General features: G+C 57.3%; 2 protein-coding genes across 2 annotated transcripts; both read left to right on the top strand.

Annotated features, from left to right (window-relative positions):
- The first annotated feature begins 3,647 nt into the window (after positions 1 to 3,647).
- Positions 3,648 to 7,882, top strand: CLPP (caseinolytic mitochondrial matrix peptidase proteolytic subunit). The gene is made up of 6 exons (XM_058538001.1): positions 3,648 to 3,848; positions 3,943 to 4,014; positions 4,537 to 4,633; positions 5,246 to 5,433; positions 6,230 to 6,335; positions 7,528 to 7,882. Exons 1-6 carry the CDS (start codon positions 3,663 to 3,665, stop codon positions 7,695 to 7,697), a joined length of 819 nt encoding a protein of 272 aa, XP_058393984.1. The 5' UTR covers positions 3,648 to 3,662; the 3' UTR covers positions 7,698 to 7,882.
- A 2,037-nt stretch (positions 7,883 to 9,919) lies between these two features.
- ALKBH7 (alkB homolog 7) lies at positions 9,920 to 11,808 on the top strand. The gene is made up of 4 exons (XM_058538002.1): positions 9,920 to 10,138; positions 11,004 to 11,177; positions 11,272 to 11,396; positions 11,575 to 11,808. The coding sequence occupies exons 1-4, from the start codon at positions 9,935 to 9,937 to the stop codon at positions 11,735 to 11,737; spliced, it is 666 nt and encodes a 221-aa protein (XP_058393985.1). The 5' UTR covers positions 9,920 to 9,934; the 3' UTR covers positions 11,738 to 11,808.
- The last annotated feature ends 48 nt before the right edge of the window (positions 11,809 to 11,856 follow it).

Genomic DNA, 11,856 nt, shown 5'->3' with positions numbered 1-11,856 from the left:
ACTCCCTCTCTCCCTCCTCCCTCTCTCCCCTCCCCTCCTCTCTCCTCCCTCTCTCCCCTCTCTCCCTCTCCTCCCACTCTCCCTCCCTCCCTCTCTCTCCCTCTCTCCCTCTCCTCTCCCTCCCTCTCTCTCCTCCCTCTCACTCCCTCTCTCCCTCCTCTCCTCCCTCTCTCCCTCCCTCCCTCTCTCCCTCCCTCCCTCTCTCTCCCTCCCTCCCTCTCTCTCTCCTCTCCCCTCCTCTCTCTCTCCGTCTCCCTCTCTCTCTCTCCTCTCCTCTCTCTCTCTCTCTCTCTCTCTCTCTCTCTCTCTCTCTCTCTCTCTCTCTCTCGGAAGCCAGTTGACATGTGAGAAGTAAAGACCGCCATACTGTGAGGAAGCCCAAATAGCCACATGGAGAGAGAGGTGCCCAGCCAGCCCAGCTGAAGCTCCAGGCATGCAAGTGCAGAATGTTCATCGTGGATATTCCAGCCCCAGCAAACCCCACGTGGAGAACACTCACTTAGAGAAGCCCAGTCTAGATTCCTAAATTGTGAGAAATGACAAGCTGTGGTTGTTTTAAACCCCCAAGTGCAAGGGATGGCTTGTTACGCAGCATAGCTAACTGAAACAACAGATTCATAAGCAGTTCTGCCATAAACAGCCTTGTGGCCAAATCTTTGTGTTCACCTTTGCTCATTTCCTAAAAATGAGTAACTAGAAGCAGATGACGTGAATTTGAAATTTGGTGTCAGCTTAGTCTCCAGGGAAGTTGTAGCAAGGTCTGTGGACCGTTTATGGGAGTATCCATTTACTCACAGCCTCCTCAGCCCTCCGTGTTTCCGTTTCTTTTTTTAATTTTCAATTTCTATCAATTCAGTAGGCCTGTTTTTCATTCATCACAGAAAAGGTAACAGTGATCAGAGCTTCTCTCTGATCACAGAGTGATAACAAAAAATGGGTAGGTTGGGCTGATTTGCAGCTAAGAGTCAAAATCGTCCTCCCTCCCTCCCTCCTTCCTTCCCGCCTCCCTCCCTCCTTCCTTCCTTCTTTTCTTTATTCATTCATTGAAAATGTACTGAGCAAACAAACTTTGGAAGAATAAAGCACTACAGTGTGCCAGGTACTATTCAAAAGTTGTTTTATCCCATTTCAAATCTCTACTCACTTTAATTTAAATCAGTGATTTTCAACTGGGAGCAATTCTGCCCACCGTGGGGACACTTGGCAATGTCTGAGACACCTTCAGTTGTTATGATGGGGGCAGGGATGCTACTGGTATCTAGCGGGTGGAGGCCAGGGATGCTGCTCCACACCCTACAATACACAGGACAGCCTCCCCCCTGACAAAGAATTATCCAACCCGGAATATCAAGAGTGTCAAAGCTGAGAAGCCCTAATTTAGATAGAATGGAACAGAGCAGGATAACATGGAATAGAAAATATCAGAAGACACTGCTCAGAGTAAGGATAAGTATCATGACATAAAACTTTTGTATTTTCATATATTTGGACACTATATAAGATGCATTTCTCCTTGTGGGTCCTAACCGGAATGGTTTGATAAACACCGTCCCAAGTACCACAGGGCTGAATAAGACCACGGAAACTCCAGCCTCACGGAGCTCACTTCTATAGACAATAAAGAAGAAAACAAATGAACCGATGGAGTTGTTTTGGATAGCCAGTTAAACAAGGCCAACACTCCAGAGCCAGCCTGGGATGTTAGCAAGTGGGATCACGGAAGGCTCCTCGGAGGTGACATTTGAGTGGAGACTCCCACGGTGGGAAGGAGCTAGATTCAAGAAGATGGTGCAAGCATCGGCTAGGTGGCCAGAGGGAGGGTGGCGTGCTTGAGAAACAGAAAGCTGGCCGGTGTCGCCGCGGGAGCAGAGCGGGGAGGGAGGGTGGAAGGAGATGAGTGTAGAGATCAGCAGGGGTGATAGGGAGCCAAGGGGAGGGTTTTTGGCAAGGGAGGGACATGGTTCAATTCGCTTTTAAGAGGATCACTCAGACTGCAGAAGGAAAATTAAGAGCGGGCACGGGACGAGGGTGACTGGAACATGGATGAGGGTGTTATCAAGGGTGGTAACTGGGGAGGTGAAAAGTGGTTGAACAGTGGATAAGCAAGCAGGTGAGGGCAGGGGGTGTGGGTGCAGGGGTGGTGGTATCTGATGGCCCAGCCCTTCTCCCCAGGGCCAGGTGGGAGCTGGGGCCCTCGGGGCCCCACCCACCTGACTCACAGCAGAAACTGGGACAGCCCACACTGCCCACCTCCCTCCTCACTCCCAGCGCCCAGATGCTGGCTCTCCCTACCTCGCCACCCACGCCAGTGAGGCCTCGATCTGGGCCTTCTGCCAAGGGTGCCTCCAAGGCCTCCTACTCTATCTCCCTATCTGACTGGGAATCTCCTGTGAGCACAGAGGGCACAAAAACCACCCTTATCTAGGGCACCCAGCATCAAGTTTAGAGTCTAGCACTAAGGTATTGCCTGCCTGGTGAACTCCTATCCATCCGTCAAAACCCACTTCCAATGGACCCCTATTTGGGAAGACTTCTTGGACCCCCCGTGGTTCCTGATTTAACACATTAATAATTAATATACATCAATAGCTAATACAAATTGAGCACATACTACATTCCGTTCTGAGGACCTCATGCACAACAACTCTTGGACTGGGTTATTATCATTATCCCCATTTTATGGATGGGAAACTGAGGTTCAGGGACACACAATTAGTAAGTAGTGGGGGCCAAGATTTGAACTCAGGTGACTTCCATATGCTACCTCAGCAGCAGGTCTCCTTAAATCCTTCCCCGTGAGACTGATTTGATCATGGCCATCTTCCAGACGAGAAACTTCAGGCCCAGAGGGGTTAAGCAATGCACCTAAGATCACACAGCAAGCCAGTGATTAAGCCAGCTTTGCACTGAGGCAGCTGCCTTAAAAGCCCTCAGCTCTTAACCTTCCTCCCTTATCACCTCTTCATCTCTTGGTTCACAAACACCTACAGCATGTCAGGCACCGTCCTAGGCTCTGAGGACAAAATAGGGGACAATTCTGAGAAAGTGACATTTGAGCTGAAAGATGAAAAAGAATCCACCTTAAGACGATCTGGAGGAGAAGAGAGGTCCCAACCATTACCGAGAATCTTCCTACTTCTTTGCCCATTCTCCACCATCTGCTGGAAATGCCTTTCTCCACCTAACGAACTCCTATCCATCCTTCAAAGCCCAGCTCCAATACCCCCTCCTCCTAGGAAACCTTTCCAGATCGATCTCCCAGGCGGAGTCTGCAACACCCACCCTTGGCCTCCCCTGGCCTGGGGTCCCTCCCTCTACCCCACACGCAGCCACAGATGGATGGGAAGGTCTCGGTAGGAGTCGGCCCCACTAAGCTGGAAGCTCGTTGAGGCCAGGGCCCAGTGGGCACAACGGAGCTGGCTGTTAAAATAAAGAAGGTCGAGTTCGTCGGGAACAAGACTAGAACTTGCGGCTCTCAAAGTTCCGCTCTGCCCGGGCTCCACGCCAGGCTCTGGCTCCGCCCCCGACCTCGCCCCGCCTCTAAATGTGCCCGCCCACCGGCCCGGAAGTGGGCGGCCTAGTGAGCAAGCGCCGTGCGCGCAAAGCACGCCGGGAGTTGTAGTTCCGCCATCGGACGGGAGCCGGGACGGACGTGCGGAGGGATGTGGCCGGGAGTATTGGTGGGGGGGGCCCGGGTGGCGGCAGGCAGGTGCCCCGCGCTGGGGCCGCGCCTCGCCGCCCGCTTGCCCCCGCAGCGGACGCCCGAGAGCGGCCTGGCCCTGCGGCGGAGCGTGCACGCCACGGCGGCCCGGGCTCTCCCGCTCATTCCCATCGTGGTGGAGCAGACGGTAGACCGGCCGCGCCGGGACCCGGCCTGGGGTCGCGGGGTCGGGGCTCAGGGCACGGGCGGCCCCTGACCCTCACCCCCATCTTCCTCCGCAGGGTCGCGGCGAGCGCGCCTATGACATCTACTCGCGGCTGCTGCGGGAGCGCATCGTGTGCGTCATGGGTCCGGTGAGCCCACCGCGCCCCGATCCTCCCCTGCGCCTGCGCGACCCCAGGCGCCCCTCCTCCTCCAACCCCCTTGACCCCTGACCTTTCCACTTGGACGTTCCTCCCTCGGCTCGGCTCTGGTCGCAGCCTGACACCCCCCTTCCTGGGCACCTAAGCCCTCTGACTTCCCACACCAGCCCCCTGCACCACCACCACCACCCCCCGGGCTTCATACCCCCTGCTTCTCCCTTCCTGATCTCTGACTCCCTCCCTCAGCAGTGATCCCTCTCCCCAGCCCTCCAGACCCCTTCCCTTCCCGGGCCCTGAGCCCCCTGACTCCCCCCTTCCTGTGCCTCCAACCCCCTGGATCCCGACCACCCCCCACTGCATCCCTCCTGGGTCCTGAATTCTTAACGACTCATCTTCCTTGGGCTCTGACCCTCATCCTGGTTCCCTGACTCCTCCCCAGACACCCCATAACTGCCTCCCTTAGCCTTCTCCCACTCCCCCATCTGGGGACACCCCTGCCCTCCCCACTTGCAGATCGATGACAGCGTGGCCAGCCTGGTCATCGCGCAGCTGCTGTTCCTGCAATCCGAGAGCAACAAGAAGCCCATCCACATGTACATCAACAGCCCTGGTGAGCGGGGCCTTCCTGGGCGCCCTGGGTGACTCAGGGGACCAACACCCCCCAGTCAGGGACGTTCTCTCTCTGGGGAAATAATGGGTGCAGAGCTTCCTTCAGAACCCCCAAAGTGTCTTGAAACCTCCAAAAGCCGCCTGTTCCTTGCTTTTAAGTTGAGATTCACGAACGGGTGGCTGAACCTGCCATTTTGATTGGTAGGTACCTTTCAGTTATCTCCCATCTCGGAGGAGACACCGTGGCTCCCAGAGGCTGGGTAACTTGCCCGAGGTCACACCGAGGATAAATTGCCCAGCTAGAGGTCATCCCCAGGCAGGCTGGCTCCAGAACCTTCCTTGTCAGCCACCACACTCTCCCGGTTTCTAGTTTCTCTTGAAAATGTGGCAGATCTGGTGCCCCTGGCCCACGGGCACGTGTGCCAATGGTTAGCTCACTCTGGAGCACGTGCTCTCATTGTCCCGCCACCTGGCCCGCGTCAGCTGTTTCTGTCACCTCCCTACCCCAGGAGGTATTTGTAGATCTCTGCCTTTAAAGGGTTGCAGGGGCTGCCACAGGGAAAGGATGGTGGGAGGAGCTGGCCCAGCCCCTCACGCGCGCCCCCACCTGCAGGCGGTGTGGTTACCTCGGGCCTGGCCATCTACGACACGATGCAGTACATCCTCAACCCCATCTGCACGTGGTGCGTGGGCCAGGCTGCCAGCATGGGTTCCCTGCTTCTCGCCGCCGGCACCCCGGGCATGCGCCACTCGCTCCCCAACTCCCGCATCATGATCCACCAGCCCTCGGGGGGCGCCCGGGTGAGTGCCAGGCCCTGCGAGCCACTTCGGGGATGGGGCACGGGGTCTAGAGAGACGGACTGACTGGGCGGAAGTCACGTGGGGGTGTCAGTCTTTTAAAATGTAGGTTTATTATTATTCAGCAGTGGTGAATAATATCAGGAGACAACTGCCATTGAAAAGACAGGTTGTCACCCACAGATCCCAACAGGAGGGGGCACAGTGCACCAGGCAGGGCCACATGGGGAAGCCCCACAGAGGGTCAGGGGGCAGAGGGAGGGGGAACGTGAGCAGGAGCCTTTATTGTGGTTTCTTCTGTGAAGAACAGACGAGGCAAGATAAGCAGACTTCAGATGGGCTTATTTGAATAATTCCAGCAGGCTCTGGGGCATAGGGGCTGCTCCTAGCTGTCTGGCACCTGGCCCTGGGGTGATCAGGGCAGGGGAGAGTGGCCCTGAGTGTGAGGGCCCCATAAAGGAGGTATGGCCGTGTGGGCTCTGGATTGGCTGGCTTGCATGTGAAAGGTGTCCTCGTGGGCGAGCTATTTGCTACCTCTGAGAATTAGCTAGCCCTGGGAGGGGCGGTTCCTTCCAGGCAGCAAAGCCCCAGAAGCAGATATATAGTTAATACAGGAAGCCTTCGTGGTGGCGGTGAGGGTGAACCCAGGATGTGGAGGGACTCGCAGAGCCTTGTCCCACCAGCCTGAAAACTGGCAGCCTGAAGCCCCGGGGGCTCCCAAGTCCCCATCTCCAGCCTCTCGGGGAGACACTGATTCAAACCTTCTCCTTCCTGTCCCCTCCCTTGGGACGTCCCCCAGGGCCAAGCCACAGACATCGCCATCCAGGCAGAGGAGATCATGAAACTCAAGAAGCAGCTCTATAGCATCTACGCCAAGCACACCAAGCAGAGCCTGCAGGTTATCGGTGAGTGCCCTGCCCCCGGCAGACCCCCACGGAGCTCCGTGCCAGGCCATGTGCTCGCCCAGGGCCTCTGGACCTCAGCACTTGGGGTCGGATCATTCTCTGTCGTGGGGGCCGTCCTGTGCATTGTAGGATGTTGAACAGCATCCCCGGCCCCCACCCTTTAGGTCCCACTAGCATCCTCCACTTGTGACAACCAAAACCGTCTCCAAACATCGCCCAGGGTTCCCTGGAGGGGCAGAATCACCCCCCATCGAGAACCCCTACTCTAAGCCTTTTAAAAAGCCCAATTCACAGAACCCTCTCAAAAACTTCATTAAAATAGGTCGAAAGTTTTGAGCAGGGTCTTCAACAAAGAATATTCCCAATGGCCCAGAAACATAAGAAGAGATGCTCACCATCTTCAGTGAGGATGCTTAATTAAAACATCATTCGTTATTAGGGAAAGGCAAATGAAGGCCCCCTGAGATAGCATTTCAGTGCGCCAGAAGGGCTCAGATATAAAATACTGACACCACCAAATGCCGTCGAGGATGTGGGGCAGCGGGAATGCTTTTCTGTCGCAGGCGGGAGTGGGGGTGGTCCAGCCACTCCGGAAAGCTGTTGGGCGCGATTGCCAAAAGATGCTGTGGTTCCCTGCGTGGCATGTAACGGAGAGCATTGACTGCTTCCGTCCACCAAAGATGCAGACGGGCAATCCTGTTTGGACAAGCCGCAAACTGGAGAATACCCAAATGCCCATCAGCAGTGGAAAGAGTGGCGGTTTATTCAGACAGTGGAATGCTGTATAGCAGCAGCGAGAGGGGACAGTCCACGGTCACCTGTGCCATTAGGCCACTGTTAGGATGGTGGTTCCTCTTGGGCGGGAGGAGTTAGCGACTGAAGTGGGCCCCAGCGAGGTCTCTGGGGGGAGGTCTGCCCGTCACCCTTCTTGATCTGGGTGCTGGCCATATATTCAGTCTGAAATTCATCGCACCATCCACTTACGATCTGTGTCCTTCCTGGATGTGGATTATACATCATAACAAGTTAAAAAAAAAAAAATTGAAATAGGTATTTTACTGATGGGGAAACTGAGGCATAGAGCGGGGAAAGCCAAGGTGACACAGAGAAGAAGTCGCTGAACGGGGACCCAGACCTGGCCCCAGGTCTCCCCTCTTAACCACACGCGTGCCGCCTCTCGCTTCCCCCGCAGAGTCGGCCATGGAGAGGGACCGCTACATGAGCCCCATGGAGGCCCAGGAGTTTGGCATCTTAGATAAGGTTCTGGTGCACCCTCCCCAGGACGGGGAGGACGAGCCGGAGCTGGTGCAGAAGGAGCCCGTGGGGGCGGCGGTGGCCCAACCTGCCCCAGCAAGCGCCTGAGAGCTGGACCTCTCCTCCCGATGAAAGTTGAGGGGCCACGTGCCAGCCAGACGCTGCTGCTGCAGCCCCGCCCACCCCTCGCTGCTGAGCCCCTTGAGGAACTCTGGATTTGGGGGTGCCTGCCCCTGAGGGCGGGTATCCTGGCTGAGACACTGTGATTTTAAATTAAATCTTTGTAGTCTTTGCTCCCCGTCTGTGGCGCCTTCCCTCTCTGCTCCGCCACGGCACGCATGCGCCTGCCCTTCCAAGAGTCCCCCTCTGTTCTCGAACTGACCCCGAGGCTCTGACCTTCAACTCCCTAACTTCAACGCACTCTGTTGAGCAAGTACAATATTCCAGGCACTGTTCTAGAGGCTGCGACATAATGTGAAGAAAACACAAAAATTCCCGTCCTCTAGGAACTTATTCTTGTGATTCTTAGTTTTAGATGGGGTAACCAGAGAAGGCTTTGCTGAGAAGGTGACATTTGAGCAAAGACTGCAGGAGGTGAGGGAGGGAGCTAGGTTGCTATCTTGGGACAGATCAGCCAGGGCGAGTGCAAAGGCCCTGGGGCAGGACTGTGCCTGGCACATGGGTGGACCACGAGGAGCCTGGGGTGGCTGGAGTGGAGTGAGAGGGGCAGAGTGGAGAAGATGCGAGCAGAAAGAGGAGGAGGATGGGTCTTAAAAGACTTGGCAGGTCTTAGCAAGGAGGGAGATGAGCCACGAAGAGTTGTGAGAAGAGGAAGGAAAAGAAGCATGACCATGGCTTCCACGGAGAGGTGAGAGGAGTTTCTGCAGCAAGCCCAGAAACCTGGAGACCAGTTAGGAGACTGTTGGAATAATCCAGATGGAGGCTGATGGCCCCTGCCAGGTGGCGAGAAGAGGTCGGATTCCAGCCAGGTTTTAAAGGCAGGGCTGACAGATGGACGAGAGATTTGAGAGAAAACGTAATCTCCCCAAACTCCAAGATTTTGGCCCAAAGCAGGTAGGGAAAATGGAGAGCTATTCATTGAGATGCGAAGGCTGGCGGGGGGAGGAGCAGGTTTGGGGGCTGGGATCAGGAGTTGGACATTTGATGTTTGACGTGCCTCAGACATCCCAGGGGACGGGTAAGTCTGGGGTCAGCGCTGGGAATTAAAATGTAGGAGACGTCAGGATGTCGATGAATTAGCCGGCAGGCTGAGAACTGGCTGTTGGATCTGGCAGGGTGGAAGTCACTAGTGGCCTTAAATAAGATCACTTTCGGTGCTGTGGGGGCCAAAAGCCAGATTGGAGCGGACCCAGAGAGAAGGGGAGGGAAATATTGGAGCTAGACAAGTGCTTCGAGGAATGTTGCTGTAAAGGAGAGCAGAGAACATGGGGCTGTGCCTGGAGGGAGAATTGGGGTCAGTGTTTTTTTTTTTTTTTTAATTCAGTGGACTATTTTATTTGGCTATGTTCATCAGTTACACATGGTTGAACTTTTCATTCTGGACAATTTTAAATATATACAAAAAGAGAGTCGGATCCCATTCAGTTTCCACTTTTTGGCAAGTGACCTCTTAGCCAAGGGTGTATGCTTGCTTTCGTGACGTTAGGAGCCCGTGAGAATCCTTGTCTGGATCCACTAATATTGCAGTAAGGGCTGCAAAATGATGACACGCCAACGCTACTGTTACAGGAAGAGGTTTTTTTGTTTATATCTTGTTTGTAAGATGGGAGCCAGCCTGTCTGTACGCGGGTGGGAATGATCCGGCAGAGGTGAAAGACCTCGCTTTGACCTTTGACCGCAACCCCCAACTCCACAAACTTGGCCCCACCCCATAATCGTGGCCTTGACGTGACTCTCCTGACCCCTGTACCCTTGACCCCTTCATCTCAGCCTGACTGTACTCTACCCTTAACCTCTAGCCCTTGCCGACTCCATAATCTCGGCCCTGGCCCAAATCCTTCTATGACCCCCGACCTCTGACCCCAGGCCAAAACTGTCTTCGCCTGCCCCCACCCGCCTCCGCCCCCTGGAGGACGGACTTGCGGCACAGCCAATAGTCTAAGTTATTGTGGTAATGGCGCCCAGTAGCGCGAGAGAGGAGGCGGGCTTTGCGGGGAGCCAATAGCTTGAGAGGACGAGCCCAGGAGCAACCAGTAGCCTTGAGCGAGAGGCGGGACTCTGAGGAGAGCCAATCGCTGCAGGGACTCGGCGCAGCCCCAGCCAATGGCTCTGAGGCGGGGGCGTTGCCCTGACCCCGGCCACTCCCAGGACCCGGCTCCGGGGCTATGGCCGGTACTGGGCGGCTGGCTCTGCGGACGCTGTCTGGGTCGGGCTGGGTGCGGGGCTCGGGCCCGGCCGTGCTGAGCCGCCTGCAGGACGCGGCCGTGGTGCGGCCCGGCTTCCTGAGCGCAGCCGAGGAGGAGACATTGAGCCGGGAGCTGGAGCCCGAGCTGCGCCGCCGCCGCTACGAATACGATCACTGGGACGCGGTGAGGCCAGCAGCGGGGGGGGGAGGGGGCGTCGGGGGCGGAGCCACGGCGGGGGCGGGGCCTTGGACGGCAGGGGCGGGGACGGGAGTGGCGCTCTGGGATGGGGCGGGGCCACAATGAGGGCGGTATCTAGATCAGGGAGCTGTAGGGGCGGGGCTACGGCGGAGGCGGGGCCTGTGGTATTAGCGGGGGGACAGGAGGGCACTCTGGGATAGGGAGGGGCTACGATGAGGGCTATTCCTAGATCAGGGAGCTGTGGGGCGGGGCTACGGCGGGGGCGGGGCCTGTGGTGTTAGGGGCGGGGACAGGGAATAAAGCGCCGGGATGGGGCGGGGCTACGGCTGGGGGCGGAACCTGGGGAATGGGGCGGAGTCTTGAAGTCCCGTGGGGTGGGTGGGCGGAGGGGAGCCTCGGGACCAGGGAGAGCGCTTTGGAGATGAGGGCAGGGCCATAACTGGAGGCAGGACCTGGAACTGAGGGATGTTTGGGGGACAGGACAGAGGTTAGGGGTGGAAACAGGTGTGGAGCAAGATGAGGGAGGGTCACCTGTTGGGGGCGGAGACAGGGGAGTTGGGTGGGATCAGGTTGTGGGTGGAGACTGAGACAGACGTGAATATTGGGGCGGAGCCAGCACTGGGGGCAGGATCTGAATTGGAGCCTGAGGATGGGTGCAAAGGACTGAGGCCGGAGCTAGATCTGAGACCCAGGATCGTGGGGTAGATAGGACCAAGGCTGTGAGTTGAGGGTGAGGTCAAGGGTCAGCTGGGAAAACCAGCCCTTTTGCTCTGCATCCCCCGGCGCCGCGTGCCTCCGTTTCCCTGTTGCCCCTGGGAGATTCCAGGCTTGACCTGAGCTCTCTGTGCAGGCCATCCACGGCTTCCGAGAGACAGAGAAGTCGCGCTGGTCGGAGGCAAGCCGGGCCATCCTGCAGCGCGTGCAGGCGGCCGCGTTTGGCCCTGGCCAGACCCTGCTGTCCCCTGTGCACGTGCTGGACCTGGAACCTCAGGGCTACATCAAGCCGCACGTGGACAGCGTCAAGGTGGGCAGAGGCCAGCGCCTTGGAGCTCCTAGCTGGGGGGATGGGCCGGCCAGGCAGGCCAGAGCCTGACCTGCCACCATGCCCCCTCTTCCAGTTCTGTGGAGCCACCATCGCCGGCCTGTCCCTGCTGTCTCCCAGCGTGATGCGGCTGGTCCACACCCAGGAGCCGGGCGAGTGGCTGGAACTCTTGCTGGAGCCAGGCTCCCTGTACATCCTTAGGTACTGCCCAGCCAGGGAGCACCCCCACCAGTAATGTGTCAGACGCGCAGCCAGCGCTTTGAGCATCTCCCATTCAGACCTCACAGCCAGCACTACCATTCCCCCCACGGTGGGCAGTTGGCCTGGATTAGGGGCTGCCCTCACCCCACCCAGCCACAGCCTCTGTTTTCTCTTGCAGGGGCTCAGCCCGTTACGACTTCTCCCACGAGATCCTTCGGGACGAAGAGTCCTTCTTTGGGGAGCGTCGGGTTCCCCGGGGCCGACGCATCTCTGTGATCTGCCGCTCCCTCCCTGAGGGGATAGGACCAGAGGGGCTGGGGCAGCCACCCCCAGCCTGCTGATGCCCAGGCCCTTCCCCAGCTTCTCAGAGACACCGAGTTTGTGAATAAAGTTGGACAATGCACAAGCTGGCCTTCCTTGCACTGGCTGTTTGCCGGGGCTGAGATCTGCAGGGAAGCCC

This window comes from Diceros bicornis, unplaced genomic scaffold, assembly GCF_020826845.1.
Source record: "Diceros bicornis minor isolate mBicDic1 unplaced genomic scaffold, mDicBic1.mat.cur scaffold_73_ctg1, whole genome shotgun sequence".
Lineage (NCBI taxonomy): Eukaryota > Metazoa > Chordata > Mammalia > Perissodactyla > Rhinocerotidae > Diceros > Diceros bicornis.
The sequence above is the reverse complement of the archived record's forward strand: the minus strand, read 5'-3'. Positions and strand labels throughout refer to the sequence as shown.